Source organism: Thunnus thynnus, chromosome 2 (genome assembly GCF_963924715.1).
Source record: "Thunnus thynnus chromosome 2, fThuThy2.1, whole genome shotgun sequence".
Classification (NCBI taxonomy): Eukaryota; Metazoa; Chordata; class Actinopteri; order Scombriformes; family Scombridae; genus Thunnus; species Thunnus thynnus.
The window spans coordinates 16,702,201-16,725,164 of record NC_089518.1 but is presented as its reverse complement, the minus strand read 5'-3'; the positions used below and the strand labels follow the sequence as shown (position 1 = coordinate 16,725,164).

Below are 22,964 nucleotides of genomic sequence, written 5' to 3'. Positions count from 1 at the left end.
GTATTTACTTAACTTACTTATCTTCTTTATTAAATTCTGTTGCGGTGTTTTGGAGCGGGGCATAATCAGGACCAGTCCTGGGAATCAAGGTGATGACATAGACCACATAGGACCAAATATTAAAGGAACTAAAGAGATATAATTTGTCTTGTTGATATGTCTCCAATATTTTGCCCCTCCCCCCCCCCAACTTCTGTACATAGTGGTGATCACAACTTAAACTTAAAGAAATCATCTTTCAATATATTGCACTCTCTCTAAAAAACTGAGCACAATAAGCTTCACATGAGTAGCATTTATTGTAGTGTTGTTGCACAAGGATTCACAATATTGAGGGTCACTGAGTTCATATCCATAATCTGGTTTGGTGGATTAAAAACTGTCCACAGTCATTTATCACCACTAGGTGGCAGCACAAGTCCAGAGATCCTGGTGATTGCATTGTATTGTCTTCATCACCTTGAGGGAGAGAGAGAGACTTTTGCAAAGGTTTTGAGGGTTAGACATCCAGTGTGTGAGGATCCCTCTGCTGCATGGCCTTGTGATAAACAAAACGCAGCTAGAGTGGGAGGTTGTGGAGCTCTTCACCTCTTTGTGCATGATGTGTTGGATCCAGTGATGTCCCAACAACAGTCAGACCCCCAACACTCGTGCCTTTTCTCTCTGTCCTCTCCACTTCCAACTTCTATGAGTTACTCTCACTCCTCTCCTTTGGATTATTGCTCTTTTCAATGCTGAAGACGCCTGTGGAGGATTGAAAGAAGAATCTGCAAGGAGGATTATCTTTACACCTATTTTTTTGCCAACTTTTCTTTATTGAAGGTGGTTTTATTCATCATCTTACCTGTATGAGATTTTCCTCAGATGGAATAATGCCTTCGTGCTGGAGTAGAAGCTCCTGGTTTCCAGTAGTGTTTGGTGCTGCGCTGGTTGTTCTCACTGCTGGTAATGCTGGACTGAACCAGGACAAAAGGGAGGGAGGGTCATCCTCATGCTATGGAGGCTTTGATCTATACTTTGTCTTAGACAAGTGAGTTGGTCATTTACTCTACCTGCACACATAACCTGACGTACTTATGGGGGGGATGCATGAATAGGATGGTGAAAGCCATTCATATTAATTCAAGAATCATTCATTAATAGATCAGGTTTTGTTGTTGTTTTGTTCATCCTGCATTGCATTGATCTCCAGTGACTGAACTTGAAGCAGATTTGTGCATGAAGTGCATTAACTAATATAGCACTATTATATGTTGTGCTCTCGTTCTCTCAGTGAAAATCACAATTTGACAAATGTTGTCATGACGTCAGCAACGTCTTTGTTATCATTATGCCCCCTAGTGTGATGTCATGCGGGAAAATCGATAGATGGACTGATGATGCAATGCCCTCATAGGCCTCCATTTCAGCATGGTTTATGTCTACGCATGGTAATGATTAGTGGTGTGTTAGTTCTCTTCTTCACCATTCAGCTGCAGGCTGCACAGACTAAGAACTAACAAGCTTTTATCCAGAACTGCTTTCCAGTAAGTCCGTAAGTGCATATCTCCTCCTCCTCTTGGAGTTTTAACATAGTCTGTGTATCTCAAATAGGACACAGGAGATATAAAGTCACTTGCAGCTTCCATGTTTATCTAACCTGGTTTTAGTGCCCTCTGTGTTTTTCCTTACAGTCATGCCACACGGGCACCTGATCAAAGTAATCAAATGAAACTGTTAATTAAGCAAATGAGTAACATTTTGGTGGGGCATGATATGGTTTGTCAAATTTTTAGTTCCTGCAGTAATCTGGAGAGCATACATGTTGCATTTGTAAGTAAAACTGCACTACAATTTTATCTAACCAAGTGAGTGACCTCATCAGCAAAGACATTCAAGTGAAAACAGTTTAAGGCTTTCAAAAATTAGTTTTCTCAGCTGGGACTTGAAGGGAAATAACTTCAGACTGTTGGTGAATATACACACAGTTCCTTTAAACATAACCAGGCTGTTTCCTTTGGACGGTTACAGTGCAATTACATTACGACATTTGTGTTTTGCAGAACTAACTTCAAACTTTTTGCATTTTTTTTTTCTCACAAGCCATGTATGCCAACTAGGTCAACAACATATTCATCATCCTCCTTATCCAACTCATCGTTTTCCTTGTCTGGAGGATGAGACTGGAGGATTGTAGTCTGCCATCTCCCTCTGTAGCTCTGTAGCTCCACTGTTTAGAGTCTTTCCCTCCAGAGATGGTGATGGATTTTCCAGTTGTTCTACAATACATGTCAGTGCCAACTCTCGGCACACTGCTGCTTCTCTGAGGGGAAATCAGGCAACTGTGTGTAATAGGGAGTAATTGCCAGAGTGATCCATGTTCTAATGGCACGGATTTATGTTACATGTGTGACCTGACAGCATTTATTGTCAGGCATCAATTCACTGCATTAGCTGTTCCTTTTACTTTTCTTTCACTGTCTTTTTTCCCGGCAGGAACTTAGCTCACCCTGCCTTTTAGCAGCGATGTCCTCCACCTGCCCCCACTGTCCTCTCGCAGAATCTGCCTGATCTCTCTACTCTCTTCTCTCTTCTCTGTGTCTGTGCTGCCCTTTCTCCATTAGCTCCAGATGTTCTAGTTTTTCAGCCTGCTGGCTGGGCTATTTGTGCTGGGACTTTTGTCATGGTAACAATGGAAAAAAATAGGTGTTTTAGAAATGTTGCAAGGGGTGTGGGGGTTATAAAAGCACAGTTCCAATGAGAGATTATTTGATTCATATCAACAGTGATACAAAATGAAAACATGCCAGTTCAAAAACATCTCTTCATTAACCAAAAACTGCTGAATTGCACTGTATTTTGATATCTGCAAATAATTAGATCATTTGATTAGATGGATGACCACACTGATAAGCTTCCCTCCTTCTTAATCTAAAATCATTTTATCTTTATTTCCTAGCAACGAAAGAGCAGGATACGGAGGACTTTTTGGCAGTTGCTTTACAATCCAACAAAAACATCTGGAAAAAATGTGAAAACCAACAGCTCAGATTTGGGTTCATTAGCTGTGAGGGAGTAAAGTGTAAGAAGATTAACATCCACATTGACCTAGTTGTGATCACAGGGCTGGTTGCATGTAATGAGGGTTCATTTATCTGACTCCAATAACACTGGTATAACTGTGGTGTATTATAACGATGTTAACAGTAATGTAATGACATCATTGCTACTCCTCAGAGTAAATCAGCTGTGCTGCCCAAAGCATTTACTCAGTATCTTCCCTCTTAGAAGCAGCCTGTTTTTAATTTTGAAAGCACTCAATTAACAACCAGTAGCGTGCAGAAAATATCCTTCAGATGCACTTCAGTGAAAGAAAAATACCTTCTTACATTAATTTGGCTCTTTTTTTGTAGATCTGGGAGTGTGCAGAATCACTGGACCGAAATCTACCACTTTGTTGAGCATCTAGCTCATAAATTCATAAGGTAAAAAAAACCAAAGTCATGAAGCTCCTTTGGGAAAACATGTAACAGTAAATGTTTACTGATTTTTAATTGTCCTTTACTTCAGTCCACAATTGCGGATGTCCTTCATTGTGTTCTCCACTGAGGGAAGGATTTTAATGAGCCTGACAGAAGACAGGTGGGTGCAGATCCCTTTCTAAAGTGCTTTTAATCCTTTGCTTTTCTATCATCCATCTGAAAGGAATGAATGTAATACCAGATTTGGACAGAGATCACACACAGTTATGATCCCTCTGAATTTTTGTGACCGAGAAGAGATTCCAGACAGATACTTTCCCTTGCTGTGATCTGTCTACAGTGTCTTCAGTCTGGGCAGCTATTTTATCATGTGGCTTTTTACACATTGTGGGCTGCAAATGTGTCTAATTTTTCCTTAGCAGAGTGTCTCAACAGCCGCAAAACCTTTTCACTGTTTCACTGCTTCCCTCGTATCTTATTGTACAAAGGATTAATTTCCTGTCGATCTGCGTGACAGTCTCTCATGCCAACATACACCAACACTGTTTCAATTCATTCATCTGTTACACATTGCTGGTATTTTCTGCAAATGCTGGATTTATGGAAACTATTACTATTACCGTGCCTTGCAGTGTCTGTTATATGTTCACAAATAAATCTGGCAAAATAGATATTTTCAATTAGATAAGATTATCACCAATGCAGGTTAACTCATCTCCTGTTTGTCTGCTCAGAGAGCGTATCCGCAAAGGTCTGGAGGAGCTCCAGAGGGTTCTTCCAGGGGGAGACACCTTCATGCATGAAGGCATCCTGAGGGTGAGCTGCACATCCAAATCCGAGCTGGCATCGTCTCTATCTGTACTCTGCATCCAGAACAAACAGCACACAGTCCAGAGAACTAAATAGCTGTTGTGTTAGAGCAGAGAGAAGTTGCTTTATTCACTGCACGCTACCAGATAGTCCAATCTTTCAATCCATCTTGTCTTTTTTCACAGGCCAGTGAGCAGATATACTATGGAAACACTGAAGGTGTGTATTACTATCTATCTATCTATCTATCTATCTATCTATCTATCTATCTATCTATCTATCTATCTATCTATCTATCTATCTATCTACCTTACCTACATAAATTAACTTAACCTATCTTGAGTTAAATTACATTTTAGTTTAGTTTAGTTCTCTCACTGCCTCATTAAAAGTTGATCTCAGCTGCTTTGTGTTTAGGAACCTTAAGTGCCATTTAGGAGAACTCTTAATGGCAAGACACTGTGTAAATACAACCCCAGGTTGAATGTATGATAGATTTTGGGGGGTGTCCAATCTGAAAAAAGAACTATAACTTTACTCTGATGTATGAAAGTGATATTTTATTATTTGATATATTATTCTCTGTGTTTGCTCTATTTTAAACAAAGCTGGACAGTTTTATTGCTTCAGGCCTTTATAAATGATTCAAACTAAACAACCTGACATGGTAGAACACATTCAACTCAAGGAAATATGTAACCTTGGATGAGGGGTTGTGAGCCGATTTTGTATTGTTTTAAAGGGTCACAAGGCGAAAAAGTTTGAAAACCAGTGTGTTATGTGACAGTTTGGATTTGCCCCTTGACCTGAATTACTTTTGTGACAGCTCAGGATGAGTGTGTTTATGTCTGAAAGGGAGGTCTGGTGCATTCTTCAGTGACAATTTAGATTACAATAAATTAGACTGTCATCTATGAGAAAAATGATTACATTTTGCATCACCAAAAAATGGCAGGAATTTTATTAATGCTGCAAGGTTATTTGCAATGGATAAACAGTTAAGTGAATGAAAGCGCAGCAGGAGTGACCAGATGCTTTCTGTCTGCAGGTTATCGCACCGCCAGTGTTATCATAGCTCTGACAGATGGAGAGCTGCACGAGGACCTTTTCTTCTACGCTGAGAGAGAGGTGAGAGAGATAAAGAAAGGTTAAATAGGTCACACATATTATAACCAGGTGAAACGCGTGACTGTGCACGAGATGGACCACATCAAACACTGCTAGCCTATACATCACTGCTTTGATCCTATTCCTTTAGTGGGGAAAAAAAGGGGGGGGTTTCAGAACAATTTATATATCATAGCCCAGTCGTTCTCTGCACATCTGCACTGGGATGTACTGATTTATTTCTTCTTCAGACCATCAAGGCAGAGCAGGTGAAGGTATGTGAGGCTGTTTATAGTAATCAGCTGTGAGTGTCTTCAGACACATGTGGACGTCCTCAGTAGCTTGAAATGCTGCCTCTTGGCAACTGTGGGAGGTCTTAGGTTGTCATTCAGTATCAAGACCAGAATCCACTACTGGGAAATGAGAAATATGGCTTGTGTATTCTGTTTGGCATTTAGGCACTGGCCTGACATTTTTATTATTGTATGATGACTGAACAATATTATTCAACAGGAACATGGTGTTGCCCAACTTCTTGTAAAACCTGGTTAGTGGCCAGAAAAACACAGGACCTTTCTGAGAATGTTTTGGATGATGGTGTTAAATGCAGAGGTATAATTGAACCCAGGTGCTGAGCGTCTTCCTGTTTTTGCTGTGAATGTGTGCATACCTGACAGGCCAACCGTTCCCGAAGTCTGGGTGCCTCTGTTTACTGCGTGGGGGTGAAGGACTTCAATGAGACACAGGTGTGTTTTTCACTAAGTTTTAGCCTGTACCTTAATGTCTCATGACCTCTAAGCTTCAGGGATGGAAATGGATAGTAAGAGCATAAATTAGCTTTGCTAATCAAACCTTTATGTTCGAAACACTGAAACTATGTTTTTTAAGTTGTTATATCATACTTTACACCTAATAAAAGGCACAGTTCATCCCGATTTAAAATGTCTGCTACTATCTAGTCTTTCGTATATCAATCAAAACTATTTATACAACCACCATATACACAGCTAGTAAACCCTCAGGCTGCCAACTCTTCTCCCAGACAACACAAATACATGTTATCTAGTTCGTTCCAGCAAGGATTTAAAATATACGTAACATTTCTCTAAACAATTTAAACAGCATTATCCAAGTGTTTGGAGCATAATGAGTGCAATGTGAGTCAAGAAGCCTGCTTACATGATTGTGTATTATGAAAAATGACCTCATTTCTTTTGAAATTAGATAATTTAGTAAATTGTCATCCTATGAACTCACCATCTCAGTTTAGATATGTCACAAGCTGTGTTTGGTCAGACAAACTTGAGAGAAGTTTCAGCCAACATGTGGACAACAGGAAGATGATTTGGATGTGATGATTGTGCAAGTGTAACTCATCATTGTGCTCACTTGTTATTTAACTCTTTTTCTTTTTTTAGCTGGCAAAGATCGCTGATAGTAAGGACCACGTTTTCCCTGTGAATGATGGATTTGAGGCTTTGCAAGGGGTCATTGACTCGGTAAGCATTTCAGGTCCGCCCATACACATGTTCAGTCAGCACTATAGTGGAAAACAAATCCCGCTTTTTTGCTTTATTTTGGTTTTTTTTATTCAGTGGACACAGATTTATTTTTAAGATAACAGTTCACAGTTGAGTTTCAAAACACCACTCCTATGCTGACAGGACATTTTTGGGTTCAAGGACGTTACTGGACACTATATCAAAATCACAACAGCTACTGTACATACAGTATTTATCGGCTACAGATTTGTTTTAAATAGCTACAGCTCTATATATGCATCTGGTTATATGACGAGACATGTTTCATCTACAAGAGCTAAAGTTAGCATCTGTATTAAAAGCCACTGTTAGTAACATAACATCCATATAGTAATAGCAATTTCCAGCTTTTTTTTTTTTTATCAGAATGAGATTGTGAAACATGTTGCCCATTTTCAACTTTTAGCCTTGCAAAGAAAGGAAGAGATGATTCCTCTGTTAATGTGGATAATAAATTGCCTTCTCTAACAAGTTACTGTCTTGATAATGACTCAATGATGCACAATTCAAAGAGGTCAACAGGAAATCATTTTGCGTAAATGGAATTCATGTAATCTCTCATCACAGTTTCTTCTTCTTTAATCTGATCAAATAGCACACAGGAAGCAAAACAGGTTTAAATCACTATAAGCTATTCCATCCATGGACGCTGGCCAGTGACAGATTTCCAGGAAAACCTGCTGCGACTGTGACTTTTCTTGCTTTTGATCAGCATTGCTGATGTCTGGCCAAACATGACCGGAGTGTTTGATGTATCTCTTAAGATCCACCCTAGTGGTGCTGACTTATATTTCTGTATCGAGAACAGTTTGTCTTGATGGAGCTGTTGTCACTGGGATACAAGGTTTGTTGAGCAGAGTTAAAGGTCAGGCAGCTGCCTGTCCTCAAGTGAGCAGGGCGGTGCATCATGAGTCTTCTTTGTCTTCACAGTTACAGTGTATGTGCCTGGAGAGCAGCGCTTACACATCTTGAGAGTAAATAGCAGCTTCAAGTGGCAAAAGCTTAATTAATTAGCACATTGAAAGTCATGGCTATGGGTGAAACTAGTCATGAGACGAGAAAAGAAAAGTTTACCATAAGAGACAAACACTGACACTGTGAGAATAAGGAGAACAGTACCAAATTATTCCCTTTAGCAGACTGAAACCATGATGCTTTTCTCCTTATTTCCTCAGATCCTGAAGAAGTCCTGTATCGAGATCCTGGCAGCAGAGCCCTCCAGTATCTGTGCAGGAGGTAAGACAAGGAAGATTTACCTCTGTTCCATCCTCATCACTTCAGGGCCAGTGTAATTAATATCAACACACAGAATCTTTACTGGTTAGAGATGATTAAACCATATATGCCATTATTATGTCATTATTTGCCCTTTTAAAGTGTATAGTGTGACATCATTTTAGTACTTGGAAGAAAGTATTTTTGTGGCATGTATTGGGGTTGTCCTATTGGCTCCAGAGGAGCTTCAGTAATAAACCCCCATGTCGACAATTCAAACTCTGAGACAACAAAATCTCTCACTGACAGTATTTCAAGGTAGCATCTACTGTGACAGGGCACAATATTTGTTGATGATGCTAAACTGAACATCACATATGTGTTACCTTGAACCACAAAATAAAAATTGATTATAAGGCTCTTATCAGTTTTTGAGGTAACATTTGTGTTTCTCTTTGCCTCATCCAGAGACTTTCCAGGTGGTGGTGAGAGGAAATGGATTCCTCCACGCCCGCAATGTCGATAAGGTCCTGTGCAGCTTTCGCATTAATGATACCCTTACTAAGAGTGAGTTAAACATCACTGAACATCACTGTTGTGAAACATTGCTGTCTTTGAATCACTGCATTTACAGTTTCTGGGTGCATGAGTGTTTTAACCAAGTACACAAAGCTGATCACTCACTTCATTTACAATCAAAACAGCTGTAATAAACCCAAAGCTCAAACACTAAGTCAGCCGCACAGCTGGAACTCTCTGTGATCAAACAAGCCGCCATGCTGGGGTTACTGGTATCCTGGCTTTTTGTTTTAAAGAACACATTGTGCAATTTTACAGCCTGGAAAGGAGCCAGAGACAAGAGATGAGACTAGAGACAAGTGGAGAAACAGTGCCGCACATGACGCAGGATACAACCATTTTCCCCACAACGTTTACTTGTGGCTTACTGTAATAGTTGCTTAAACCACTTCCCACCATGTATGCCACAGCAGCAGCATGAGGTGCTGCTCTAATTACAAAGCAAGATATTCACAAGCATTTGGGCATGAACAAAAAAAGGCAGAAGTAGTGAAAAGGTGTGTTTTTTTTTCATCATGTTAGCAGCATGGCTCCATGGAGGCAATTTCTGGCACTCTTTCCTGCTTTGAGTCTCTATTTTGATGTTTACCAACATGTTGCATGATGGTTAACCTTCTTTATTACTTTCCTCATTTTAAAAATCCTCACTCATGTATATACTGTACGTAGTAATATGCATGATAACACACATAGAATAATTACTAGCTATCCATACAGAGTGTTTTCTTCACTTTAATGATGGATACTTTGATGATGCCATCAACATTCAGCCAAGCCAATGCTCTTAAAATCAAATTATTGTCAGAAAGTTAAAAAAAAAAAGGGTTTTCAGTATGTTAACAGTTTCTCAGAATCATGTTGTTTCTATCCTGGAAACAATTTGAGTAAAATTAGCTCCTAATGTCAGTCCCATTATACTCAAATACTCCTCCTCCAGATTCATTCACTTCTCTACTTTGTTTACACACAATCCTCGTACTTGTTTACTTCACATCAGGGGTAAACTTAAATAAAATCAATTAGGCCATGGATTAGCTTGCCTCATTTAACCTGGAGTTAAATACATGATGGTCTATAAGGAAAACCATTACTTTTTACTCGCCCTCCATGATGACTCCTCCGCTACTTTGCAAATATGGTGAAATATTAAAAAGGAAAGCATCAGCATGTAACTACATGTGTTGAGCAGATGAATTGATGTTTGACTCTATGTGTCTCCAGGAAAAAGTAGCAGCAAATACAGTCAGGCGCACTGGGATTTGGCAGGTTCTGTCCTGAGCTATCCATTGCTTTGGTGACAGATGTTGCAACTATGGTGCTGTGGACAACACTGAACTGTGTGAATAATGGGAGACAAGGTCTTAAAGGAGTAGTTCAACATTATGGGAAATGAACATAGCATTGCATTGCAGCTAGCTTGACTCTATCCAAAGGACCTCTAAAGCTCACTAATTCACATTTTATTTCTCATTTGTTTAACCTGATGAAAAGTATAGAAACAGCAATTTGTGGTTCACTTTCTGGAGGCTTCCCTTGTTGACTTGTTGCCTCCAGGATGTCCCGGTTAACACCCAAGAAATAGTCCACCACGTAACATGTAAAACCGCAATTTATTGCTTTTACACTTTTAAGCTTTCATACGGATAAAACAAACAAGACATAACATGAGCAATTAGTGAGCTTTGGAGGTGCTGGTAGGCAGATTTTGTTACCTTTGGACAGAGCTAAGCTAGCTGTTTCTCCCTGCAGACTGCACCGAATCAGGTCCTATCAGCTCTTCACTGGACTTGTCCTTTAGAAGACTCTCAGTCCTTTTGGTTTTGCTTTAATATTGGAAAAGCATTCAGAGTGCAAGGTGGGTGCAGAGATGAACTCTGAGTGGGATTATCACTGCAAAGAGGTCCAGTTTGTGTTGACACTGAGCGTCGATCCTTCTTCCCTGCTGTCCTGAATGTTTCTAGAGAAGAGCAGCCACGACCCATGCTGTTCTTGTGTTGATTTCCTCAGTTCTGGGGTATGTTCTCCCCCTGCCAGCATAAACAGACAGGCTTGGGCGACGATGCTCGTTCGAGCTGCTTTCCTAAAAGCCAGCTGGACACAGAGAAGACCTAGATTTGTCTGAAAAAAAAAGAAAAAAAAGACAAAAGCTGTGGTGAAATGGTTTGTAGCGGTATCTCTGATAGAGATATCTTCAGACAACAAAAGCACCTCTCTCAGACAGTTTGTTAATAGAGTTACAGTTAAAGATGTGACATCATTAAACTTCTGTAAACATGTACATGGTTTCCCCTTTCTTACTGTCCAACAGTTATCGGATTAAAAAGAAGTCATGTGGCATTAATCAGTGAATAAACTCATTTCAATCAGTTTTAAACAATGACATAATTTGAGAGGTGATTCAGGTCATGATTCACTGGTATCCAAAACGGTGAAACTTTCTGGTTTGGGAGCTCGTATGTCAGTAGATACTACTGACTGTTACCACAAGACAAGACTGGAATATTTGGCTGATGCTTTCACTGTTTCTCCTGACCCTTTTCCCTCTCCTTTCTTCCATAGTGGTGAAGCCTTTGATTGTGGAAGATACATATCTTCTCTGCCCTGCGCCAGTGCTTCAAGATGAGGGAATGTAAGTCCTATAATTTATTTAAATCAATGTGAGGTTTCTTATGACTCCCCATCCGCTTTCTTTTCCTATGGCACCACATGAATGACAGCTGAGCCGCATTTTTCTTTTTCTTTTCCAGGGCAGCGAACCTTTATGTCAGTATGAACGAAGGTCTCAGTTTCATCTCGAGTTCAGTCACCATTACCACTGTGGGCTGCGTGAGTACAATATAACGTACCGGCATTTAACTTGTAAACTTTATTTTTTCGTCATGGTGCATCCCAACAGTAAAAAAAACAGACTAGCACTTGCAACACACAACAAACTAATAAAACCAATCCAAATGGTGCAATGCAAGCTTAAGTAGATGTCTAAATGATGGATACAAACTAATTAATGTTTTCATCATCAGCAGAGTCATGACCTTTTAAGTATCGATTCCACAGAAGAGCAAGATAAAACAAAAAGAGCTTCTTTCCTGTACAAACATTAAGCCTAGAGAACTGGTTTACATCTATTTGGTGTTCTGCATAGTCAGACAGTCTGTGTTGACGTGTCTTTGTTACAGTCTGATGGGACCATACTGGCCATAGCTCTGCTCATCCTGATGCTGCTCCTGGTTTTGGCTCTCCTCTGGTGGTTCTGGCCTCTCTGTTGCACTGTGGTGAGTCCTCTAAAGCACTGATGCAACATTAACATGCATGCACACATGCTGCTTTACAGATAGATATTGGTCTTTTCCTTTCAAATTTCAGATGATTTCAAACACTTTTTGAATGTGGTGATATTGCTTTGCGGACAATAAGGCAGAGAGAAATGTGTTTTCCAGGTCTGTCCTGTCTGGCTAACGCCCCCTAAGGCATCTCATTAACCTAAACACCAGTGCCATGGTGAAAAGGTTAGGGTCTATGAGTCAATAAGGGCGTATGACCCTTTTGGATCCCTGCAGCTGAACGTAGTCCACATCCAGAAGAGGCCAAGGCCACTGGGTAAACGCGTGTTTAAGTAATTATGCTGCTGTTGAAATAATTTGCGTTTCCAAAGGTCACAGCAGGTGACCCCCAAGTCTCACCTCTCAATACTCACAGTTTATTCACCAGAAGACCTATGGTGGTAAGTCTATTAGTTAGTTAGTCTAGTCTTTCAGCAGTAATGGGACTGAATGTTGTGGTATGGAAACAAAATCCCACATAGCCTGAATGTTTTGGATTGATATTGTTGTTACCATGAGATTGGTAGAAGAAAATATAACTCACCAGGAATAAAAGTTTTACGAAAAGTATTTTTATGACATTCATCTGCTCTGGGTACAGTAAAAAGATGAACTGTGCATGTAAAAACATGCCTGTGCCATTATTTAGACAGACTGCCAGCATCACAATATTTTAGCAAACTCTCTCATCAAAATCTGTATTTCTCTTTTCAAACGAAGAGACTAGTGTCTCTTCAACATCCACTCCAGAGGTGGAAACAGGAAAGTTTCAAACTGCCAGACAAAGATGTCTGCTTTTACAACATGGCTGTCCCTCCCTTTACTTTTTCTGTTCTTGTCCATTTAGTTGCAGTTGAGAACCGTGCGGCTCTGTTTAGGAAAGCGATGCTAGGTTGCTATGGGGAATCATTTTGTGTTCCAGGATTTGGAGAGGCATAGAGGAAAAAATCACAAACAAGAATCAGAATCACTTAATTTGCCAAGTGCATTTAATGTAGAAGAAACTGTCTTTATTACACTGGTTAAAATAATCCATATTAATAGCTCTTGTGCAGACATACATGGTGACAATGACAGCAAAGGCACAAGGGGACTACAAGGAGCCAGTGCCAGATATAGACTAAACTGTGCATGCTTAAAAATACATTCTGTCTATGTGCAATCATGCAGTGCAACACACTCTGAGGATGGAGAGAAAAAACTAATAAATTGCAAAAACAAGAATCATAAATACAATAACATTTTATTAATAACATTGCTCCATGCAGAACGTAACAAGAAAAGATAAAGTATTTATGTGCCTGTTACTTTTCCCTTCTCCTAATCAACAACCTCAGGCCAAAAAATCTGGATAGCAGATATCTAGGTCAGTGCATTGCTCTTGTTAAGTAGTAGAGACTTAGAGGAAAAAACACAATTCCTAAGCCATGTGTTGTTTTGTAACCATCTTGTTGCACACAGAACACATTGCTGTGACATGCAGGTTATATAAAAATCCATTTTGATACATGTGTTTGTGACTTTTGTCATTTCCTGATATATAACAACGCCATCCAACCTTCTTCCTCTCATGCAAACTGTTTTTCTCTTTCCCTCAGATCATCCATGAACCCCCACCGCCAACTGTGGAGGATAGTTCGGTAGGAACTGTCTTGACTGTTTCTTATTACTCAAAAAAGCTCATTATTGAAGATTCAGGCTGCTGTCAGTGTTTAGGTTGAGTTATTTTTCAGTGTCTACTCTGACACTCAATGACCACACAGCATCATTCACTCACTCCCTGGCATAAAACTCTGATTTAACTTGTTTAGTAATTCGTCAAATGTGCTGTGAGTTGACGCCCTCTTAGAATAACAATGACTTTTACTGTTTATTTTGTCCCTCCCCTGTTTTAAAGAGGACATGTGTGATTTCAATTCATGTTTTCTAGACAATTTCCTCTGGTGCTGTCTGGAGCTCTCAGTTATGATGTCAAGTAAAACTGACTAATAACATTATTTCACATTAATTTCATCAGCAAATTTGTGTTATTAAAATACATTTTTCCTGCCCTAAAACATTTGCGATAACAGCGAGTGAACGCCCCACTGTGGCACAGAACAGGATGCATTTATTAACACCATTTAAAATGGAAATTACATTTTAAGAGGGGAATTTATTCCCAAAATAGCCCAGGAATCCAATGACAGCCTTGGCCTCAAAAACAAATTTCAGTGATCGTTGTAGCTTCCTCTGCTTGACGTCCTTATAGATTATTAGTCAGACAGGCTGCATTAAAGAGCTGAAACATCACAAGATTGGCCAGTGGGCTTTGTAATTTCCTCTGACCTGCACAGACGCGACAAAAATGAGGGCTGGGGTTAAAGTGGGGAGGGCAGACAGAAGCATCTGAAGGATCTTTGTAAATGTAATTGTGCAAATTATCCGTCAGCTCTATGAGAAAAGGTGAATTTAACCTTTTCACTGCACTTTTGAAGTAGCTATTTAGCCAGTCAAATGGCTCATTTAAAAAGTTGACACAATCAAACCTGCCCCCTGTCACTCTCCCACAGGATGATGAGGATTTAGAAACCCCTAAGAAGAAATGGCCAACTGTAGATGCCTCCTACTATGGAGGAAGAGGAGTTGGGGGAATCAAAAGGATGGAGGTAAGATCTAGTAAAAAAAAATGAACAAGAATGGGAAAGGGAAACTTGTTTGCTGTGTGGGCACAAAATTGAACATACCCATTCAAAACAATCACACATGGCAGACACCCAATGCCAATGACACAATACTTACTACCATGAAGCATGGCCATAGTAATGCACTCACTTTAATTGCACTGAAACATCTCATCTGTTCATTTCTACAATCCTGACTATCTTTTTTTAAAAATTTTCTCATGATGTCAAACATTTAAAGGTAGTGCCTGGCGCACTGATAAAGCTCTGACTCTCTGTAATTAGGTTCGCTGGGGTGAGAAAGGCTCTACTGAAGAAGGAGCAAAGCTGGAAAAGGCCAAAAATGCCAAAGTGAAGATGCCCGAGCAGGAGTATGTGCCGCCCCCCACGCGGGTTCTCAACAATGGCATGCACAAACCCCCAGGGCCACGCAAGTGGTACTCACCCATCAAGGTACCAAAACAAGGAGCCAAGAGGAAACCGTCTGGAGAATGTTTTTAGTCTGCAGATGCTTTTTCCAGTCTCTTTGTTGAAAACTTATAAAAATGGCAAATATATAGGGGTAATGAATTTCAACTGTCCATCATTAAAAATAAGAGATGATAGCAGATTTTTGAGATATTTGTATATGCATATAGCTCAGCTTACATTTAAATTTTAAAATCTTTCATGTTTGTTTAATAGCTCTGCTGGGAAAAGCTTTTTTTCAACTGTTAGCATGTGTACTGCATAAACTACAACATCTGTTACAAATTACTCCATGTTAATCTGGCGAAACGTGTGTAAGTAATAACGTTATTAAAATGTCATAGTGAAAGTAGCATGAGATGTGTTAAGGTAATAATACTTAGGTGACTACTGGCACACAGCCCCATCCTCCAGGGCCAGCATGGGGTTAAAGGAGTCGTATTGAAGCCTTCCCAGTCAGTGGGGGATTACTAATAGAAACCAGACTCCTGTTGGACTGACCTCCAGGGAACAGGGCTGCACAGCCAGCAGTTTTGTGAGGAAAAACAGCTGCATTTCTGCCCTTATCCTCAAAGTATTTGCTGTGTTTAAAACTATGAAGAATCAGTTCACAATTAGACCATTCGAGTTTGTCACTTTGAAATGGCTACAGGAACTGGATAATACTGGTCATTTCATTGCAGATGGATGGCTTGAGGGGGCACAGAGATTTCCTGTGGCTTTTGAATGCCAAGGAGAACCCCCAGCCCCTAACCCACACACACACAAGATTAGTTAATATCAGAAATTTGATTGTTTTTGTCAATGGTAACAGCTCTTTTTAAGATCACATTAAGAGAAATGGTTTCAATGTTTGATTTATTCTCTGCTTCCACAGAGCAAGCTGGATGCATTGTGGGTACTTTTAAGAAAAGGCTACGACCGTGTATCTGTAATGAGACCTCACCCAGGCGACAAGGTAAGAATAACACAAAAGCCACACAGGTAGGCATCATTTGAGCATCTTTAATCAGCCTGTACTTTACTGCCTGACGGAAGGCCTTGGCTTTGTATTAGCATTTGGCAAAGAAGGAGATTCTTTTACATCTGAAATTGTTGAGAAAATGGACCAGCTGTGATCAACAAAGAAGTGTGCACAGACAGACTCACAGGGAAACTTGTGGTGAGTTGGGATTAATACTGTAGCGTCTGACTACAGTGCACTGCAATGTAAAGACGTCTGGTGAAGTCATTATCAAAAGGCGAATGTAATTCCTCAAAGGCCAGCTGCACAGGTGGGGGGATAACAGAGCGCTGACCTCTACTGTTGGCAGCTGACGTGTAGTCTGAGACTGTGGGATCTGCAAGTGTTGAAAAAATAAGCCTTGGGGGAATTCTGTATATAATAATCTCTCACCCACAGGAGTTTATGTAATGCTTCATCTTTCTTTGAAGAAAGAAAACTGTGTTGATCTAAAAGCAGAAATTACCCGCAAAGTTGGAGAGACCTTCAGAACTTTCACATGTGCGCCATTGTCTTGCAGATTTTACATTTTAACAAAGTATTTAGCATAATTACTAGTTAAAGTTACTTTATTATTATTGTGTTATTTGCATTATGTTAGGTCAGCCAGTTGTGGATGCACAGACAATCCAGGCTGTGGTGTCTGCTGTTGAACATAGGCCTTTGGATACAGTCTTATTCTTTTTCACAAGGCTGTATAGTGTGGCACACAGCTGTGTTGACACTCAGAATATAAAGCTGAATTGGGAGGATGAAACAATACTCACGTGGCTTTGAGTTAAGGATGCCCTCATCTCATGTGTTGCTGTTTCAACCCACAGGGACACAGGTAGAGAGGGAATAGCTTGGATCAAGATCAAAATATGACTTATATAAAGTTTGTTATTAAGATCACAAAATTAACAAATATTCATAAGACATCCTGAAACAGCATATTCGTAAATAGTTTCCCTCAGCGTAAACAAATCAAATAGCTGCAAACAATAAATTGCAACAAGCAGTAATAATCCAGACTTTTACCTTTTTTGAGGATTCATTATTATTATATTGTCAAATATCTCTAGAAGAAAATCAGTCCCAAGCAACACATTAAAATCACACACACTCCAAAAAATGTTATATAACAACTGTTGCTCTAGCAAAGACAATGTTATAAACTCTTTGAAGATAAAACAAAGTTCCTCATTTTTAATCAATAATTTGTCTAGAAACAAACTGGGACAAATCCAAGAAACAATCAGCAATCAGCAGAATGGGATTAAATCTGCTATCAGGACATTTGGAGTTTTTTACAGCTAAAATTCAGCTCAAACACAGCGTCTCCGGAGCCTTCACATGTTTGATGATCTTCAGATTTCCTCAGATTATCAAGCAAACAACATGTTAAAATGTCTGCATTTGCAGAATAAGGTGACATTATGCACGGAGACCCTTTGCGCATGGTCATTTGTATATATACACACTGATCAGTCACAACATTAAAACCACTGACAGGTGAAGTTAATAACATTATCTCGTTGCAATGGCACCTTTCAAGGGGTGCGATATGTTAGGCAGCAAGTCAAAAGTCAGTTCTTTAAGTTGTTTTGTGGAAGGATCTGACCAACTTTGACAAGGGCCAAAGGCTAGTCCGTCTGGTCTGATCCCACAGAAAAGCTAGTGTAACACAAATTCCTGAAAAAGCTAATGCTGTCTATGATACCTAAACATAGCTGCAAACCAAGTACCCCTTCATGACAACAGTATTCCCTGACGGCAGTGGCGTCCTTCAGCAGGATAATAACAACATAACACTGCAAAAATCATTCTATACCCATTAATCATCCCACAAGCCCTCAGATTTATCTTGTGACCTTTTGGAGTGGCCCGACCCCCATGTTGGACACCACTGGATTAATAATGTCATATATAATCATATAACAATCACAGAGCAGAATGAGTTTTACTTTGATATTTTAAAATAAACTCTGCACTTTTACTTCAGTAAGATTTTAAGTGCAGGACATTTACTTGTAAAGGAGTATTTTAACATGATGGTCTAAGTACTTTTACCTGAGTAAAGAATCTTAGTATTTCCTCTACCCATGGGGCTCACAGAGAGGATCAGAAGAAGCTACTATGGGGGGCCTAATGGAAAATAGGTGGACTAGCTCACTTTAGTACACTTTACTACTTTCTGAAGTTATATTCAGAGGATTAAATTCTGTGTCTTTTTTCCAGGAAAGCCAACATACCACACCATAATAAGAGGTGTACAAGAGAGTCCTCTTCACTATAAAGTGAAGTTTATTCCAGTGAAGAGCTATAAAGCTATAAAGCTCTTCACTGGAATAAAAGCTTCAACTTCAACTTCCCCTAAATGAATGCAACTTCCCCTAAATGAATGCAGTGTTGGGAGGAAGGGTATAGTTTATCCTACTGCCTGAGTCAAGTTCCTGTAACATGTCTTATACTTCTGAGCCTCTAAACCACAGCTGTGTTTTTAGTGGTTAGTATACAGTAAAGGAATCAAAAACAAGGCACAACACTGCAGGTTCAAAACTCAACATCAGACATCTTACAACACTTTGCTATCACATTTATTTTCTTCAGTACTGACTGATTTTGAGGTAAGTTGTAACTATACAGTATAGGAGTCAAGATTGCTTATATTCAGTGTCCCTCAGGCACTAAAGGAGTAAAAATATAGGTTGAGTTTCTTTTTCCATCTTTGCCGTACGTCATGAGTCATTTTGCATGGTTTAGCCTCAGAGGTCATTTCGCCCTGCTAGTAAATGAGAGACACAGAGCTGCGCTGTCATCCCCTATCAGTCCACTTCCACTCCCTGATCCCCTCAGTGCAGCTGCTCCAGAGGTGTAGCTTGTTTCTGGAACGTGATCTCTTTCAACATAACGTCACTTGGGTTTGGAGAGTGGTGGCTGGGTAACTTGTCCAGCTGAGTAGGGCGAACACACATTATTGCGCATTACTAAAACTGTGTTGAAAAGTTTCAGCACATGTAAGGGTTTGTTAGAATTGAAATGTAGTCATGTAAGATGTGTGCGGACAACAGGCAATGCTTCTTCAGGTGGGAGTCACAGTACCGTCTGCTGTAGTCATCAGTCCGTGCGATTTGTAACAGAAACCAACAAGGGACATTTTTACATCTTAGACTAATTCAGCTGTCAGAGCTGGAAAGTTGTGTGTTTTGTCAAAACAACACTTAGAAAAGCAAGTTTCGAGCTCCAGACTGTGGTACTTATCTGTTTGACAAAACAGGCATAATGAGAAGCAAAAGAGTTTTTGATTGATTTGCTTGTTTGGTTGTTTGCACTGGTACTCTCTTCACGAAAGAAGTTCCCGAGGGAAAAATAAAGTTGTTTGAATTCTTGTGTCCAGCAGTTCAACTGAAATATATTTGCATATTCAGAGATTTTGGAATTTGTAATGAAGAAGAAGGAGTAGATGACATTTTAAGGATTGGAAAAATCATATCAGACACACATTATTGTTCCAAGCAGAGCATTTTTGTATGTCTTAATACATGTCTGGAGTTGATTTTTAAGCTTTTATTACATTTTGATAGTTTCGGGCTCCATACTAACAGGCCTTTTAGAAGAACACCTTGAAAGTGAAAAAGAAAATGCAACTTTGTTCATACATTATGTTGTTTATCACATGGCCCTCTAAAATCTGGTTTACTTTCACATTTCAGGGCAGATGCATGAACTTCACTCGCATTAAGTCTCCGTCTCCTCACTACCAACACAACAACCACCACCCGTCTCCCATCTACAACCCTCCCAGCAGGAGTCCACCTCCGGTGGGCACCCTCCCACCAATCCCAAACAGTCCTCCATCATCTCCATCGTTCTCCTCCACGTGTCCATTGCTGCCTCCAACACCTCCTCCCACCTACTCCACTCCTTCCCCTCCCATCACTCCTCCCCCTTACACCCCACCTCCCAACCGGGCTCTTCCTCCGACCACATTGCTCATACCTGCCCCGCCAGCGCTCCCACCCACCCCGCCACCCTCCGTCTCCCCGACCAGCCCCTTACCTCCTCTTCCGCAGGGACCTCCCCCAGGACGAGCCCCGCCACCCGCCCGCCCCCCGCCGCGCCCCGGCCTGTAGAGCAGCAAGAGTCCCACCAGCAATCAGCACATCCTTGATTGTACCTGCGAGCGAGGACATGTGAGCGCCACGTGCCAAGCTCAGCGGGCTGTGGCCTCTCTGCCTTGTGAAGTGGAGCAGTGAAGACTTGTTTTTAGCTATTTGTCTACAGTGAATTTTGTACACATCTAGCCCAGCAGTGCAATTGCTCTAATGCTTGAATTACACAGACATTCCCTTAAAGTGAGGTCATGCAGGCCGGCTCAAAAACATTTAGCCTCCATGGTCTTCAGAGCTGCCTCAGGCCCCGTTGTCCCCCCCAAGACCACATACACAAGCCTGGATAAAGCCCTGATGAATCCCAACCAAGCAGAGGGATCACAAAATGATCACAAAACTTAAATATGTGCCTGTGTAATGCTCCTATCTTTTCTGATAAGAGATAAATGACTCATATGCATAATGTTCCACACGCCTATACAGACTTGATTTAGAGGAACCCGAAAAATCCCAATTTTTGTTTTTTTAATGTTGAGCAACTGCATGCAATAATGTTTGAGTCAGCATTTTTTAAAGTTTCTACCTTTTTTATACCACATAAATACATTCTTTATTTGTAATTTCTAATTCTTTAATCGCCTTGTAATTGCTGCATTGTAGACTACATTGTCTGAGATTGAATTTTGAGGTTAGAAAAAGTCATCGCTTACAAACACACATAACAGGAAGTGTTTATTGAAACAATATTGCAGCATATGTGAAATAACTAATGACTTCTAAGTGGTGTCAAACCAGCCTAATGTGAGTCACAGCTGGCCTATTTTTTGTGCACATCAGAGTAGACAGTGAATTGGGAGACTAAATTAGCCCTATTACTATAACTGACATTACCAAAATGACTGCAATCACTGCTATAATTGCAAATACTCTGTCTATCAAGATGTGGACAAAAATATGTCAGAATCAGGGAAAAGCTTTGCACATCGTCTCGCTCATCCGCCCATAGTCCTTAACAGAGGTTGGGTTTAATGTAAATAATCATTTTGATATAACCATGCGTGTTTAGATGTGTGTATGTACTGTTTGAATGTGTGAGTGTGTGTGTGTGTGTGTGCGTGTGTGTTGAAGAGAAAGAGACGAGTCTTCTGTATGTATTTGTGACAGCATATTGGTCATTGCCAATACTGGGTTTGTCAGTTTCATTAAAAAAAATTATCAGAATTTTTGCACAAGACTCTTTCAATTCCTCAGATCTTGGAACATGCAAGGACTTTGATGAAAGCATGTTGTTATATGAGGCATATAACGCTCGGTGTAGATTAAACTGAAGCTGTTCTTTGATGCTGATCAGAGGAGTCTCAGCAGAACGAAATGCAGATTGCAAGCCCATCTTGAGCAATTAGAAATGGTCTGAATCTTATATAAATGTCATGAGAAAAACTGAAAAGATAGTATGTAGCTCTCAACCAATGCAGCATGTAGACACCTACAGCATGTCTGTTTTCATTCAAAATGAAAGTAAACAATTAAATTGTACAAAATTTGACTCTTTTGTGTTTCTGTGTTTTCTTCCACTACAATGTTGTACATCGCTTACATTTGGGTAAGATATGAAAATGCTCTGATTGCATATGCTACTTTTATTCTCTTTCTTTAGTTTAAACAGGGATTTAGACAAGTGATTTTGTCACTGGGATCATTGGGTTCACACACTGGAGTGACTCTCTGCAGAAAGCACCGTGCACTTCGCTCACTCCCTGAGATGGAAAAAAAAAAGAGAGAAAAGAGTATGTAGAGCATGGCTAACTAATTCCAGATGTTCACATGTTGCATTATGTCACATGCACGAATAGAGTGAGCTATCTTGGAAAATATTAGACACCATCTAATCTTCAGGAAATATGGACAGGCTGCAGGAAAGGCGTGCTAGTGCTAATCGTTCATGACATAATTTGGGGACAGTGGATACGACAGGGTGGAATAACGAGCTATGGTCTCTGAATGTCTCAAAAACACAGAAGGTGACTTTGATTAATGCTTCATGTTTTCTTTTGTCATTTTAATCTGACGATATGCAAAAAGGACAGTCATACTTTGCTGTTTTTAGTAGATTTTCCATGTCAGGCAAACCCAATGCAAGATGTATCAACATGGTTCCCAGCTTTTGTTTCCACTTTGTTTAAAGAATTACAGCACAGATGTCTGACATATACGTCCAAAATCATTGCATCACAAATTAGAAATATTTTGCAGACTTCTCCCATGTAATAAAAAATAAACAGCAAAGGCATCAGTGTCGTGCTGTGCAGTGTCTCCTAAATCAATTTTACAGAAGAATTCGAGGCAAGTTCTTTTTTTAAATCAGTATAAAACATAAAAATAATTAGTGACTGACAGTTTATTGGTAATTGGATCCAGCTTTGTGTTACTAAACCAACATTCACTGGTGTCTGGACTCCATACAGCTTGTGTGTTAGATTAGATGATTAAAAATCAGACCAGAAGAGATAACTGACCATTAAAACTAAAATAAAAAAAAACAAAACTTGTTTATCTGCCTCTTAATGTCAAATATTTAAATATAGATTTTGCCTCTTCCCCAAAAAAATCAGGGAGACTTTTTGAAAAAAATAATCAAACAAGCCTTAAAGGTATATGGTCTCTCACTCCTTATTTAACACTAACGCATCTCACTTAAATAAC

General features: G+C 39.9%; 1 protein-coding gene and 1 long non-coding RNA gene across 2 annotated transcripts; one reads left to right on the top strand and one right to left on the bottom strand.

Moving 5' to 3' along the window:
• Window positions 1-716: 716 nt before the first annotated feature.
• On the bottom strand, window positions 717-941 carry LOC137194631 (uncharacterized). Its single transcript, XR_010930995.1, has 2 exons — window positions 845-941; window positions 717-767 (listed from the first exon to the last, which is right to left on the bottom strand). It is a non-coding gene; the product is annotated as an uncharacterized lncRNA (long non-coding RNA).
• antxr1a (ANTXR cell adhesion molecule 1a) lies at window positions 762-21,807 on the top strand. The gene is made up of 18 exons (XM_067606720.1): window positions 762-1,030; window positions 3,393-3,464; window positions 3,550-3,621; window positions 4,196-4,277; window positions 4,457-4,490; window positions 5,320-5,399; window positions 6,056-6,124; window positions 6,797-6,877; window positions 8,095-8,155; window positions 8,603-8,701; window positions 11,273-11,342; window positions 11,461-11,539; window positions 11,890-11,985; window positions 13,632-13,673; window positions 14,586-14,681; window positions 14,982-15,149; window positions 16,042-16,122; window positions 19,863-21,807. The coding sequence occupies exons 1-18, from the start codon at window positions 849-851 to the stop codon at window positions 20,280-20,282; spliced, it is 1,884 nt and encodes a 627-aa protein (XP_067462821.1). The 5' UTR covers window positions 762-848; the 3' UTR covers window positions 20,283-21,807.
• The last annotated feature ends 1,157 nt before the right edge of the window (window positions 21,808-22,964 follow it).

What these genes read in the sequence shown, in the direction of transcription:
- antxr1a (XM_067606720.1), top strand. Translation starts at nt 849, where the DNA reads ATGAGATTTTCCTCAGATGGAATAATGCCTTCGTGCTGGAGTAGAAGC. An exon ending in AGGACTTCAATGAGACACAG is followed by an intron (nt 6,125 to 6,796) that starts GTGTGTTTTTCA and finishes TTCTTTTTTTAG; the next exon opens with CTGGCAAAGATCGCTGATAG. An exon ending in GACCTCACCCAGGCGACAAG is followed by an intron (nt 16,123 to 19,862) that starts GTAAGAATAACA and finishes TTCACATTTCAG; the next exon opens with GGCAGATGCATGAACTTCAC.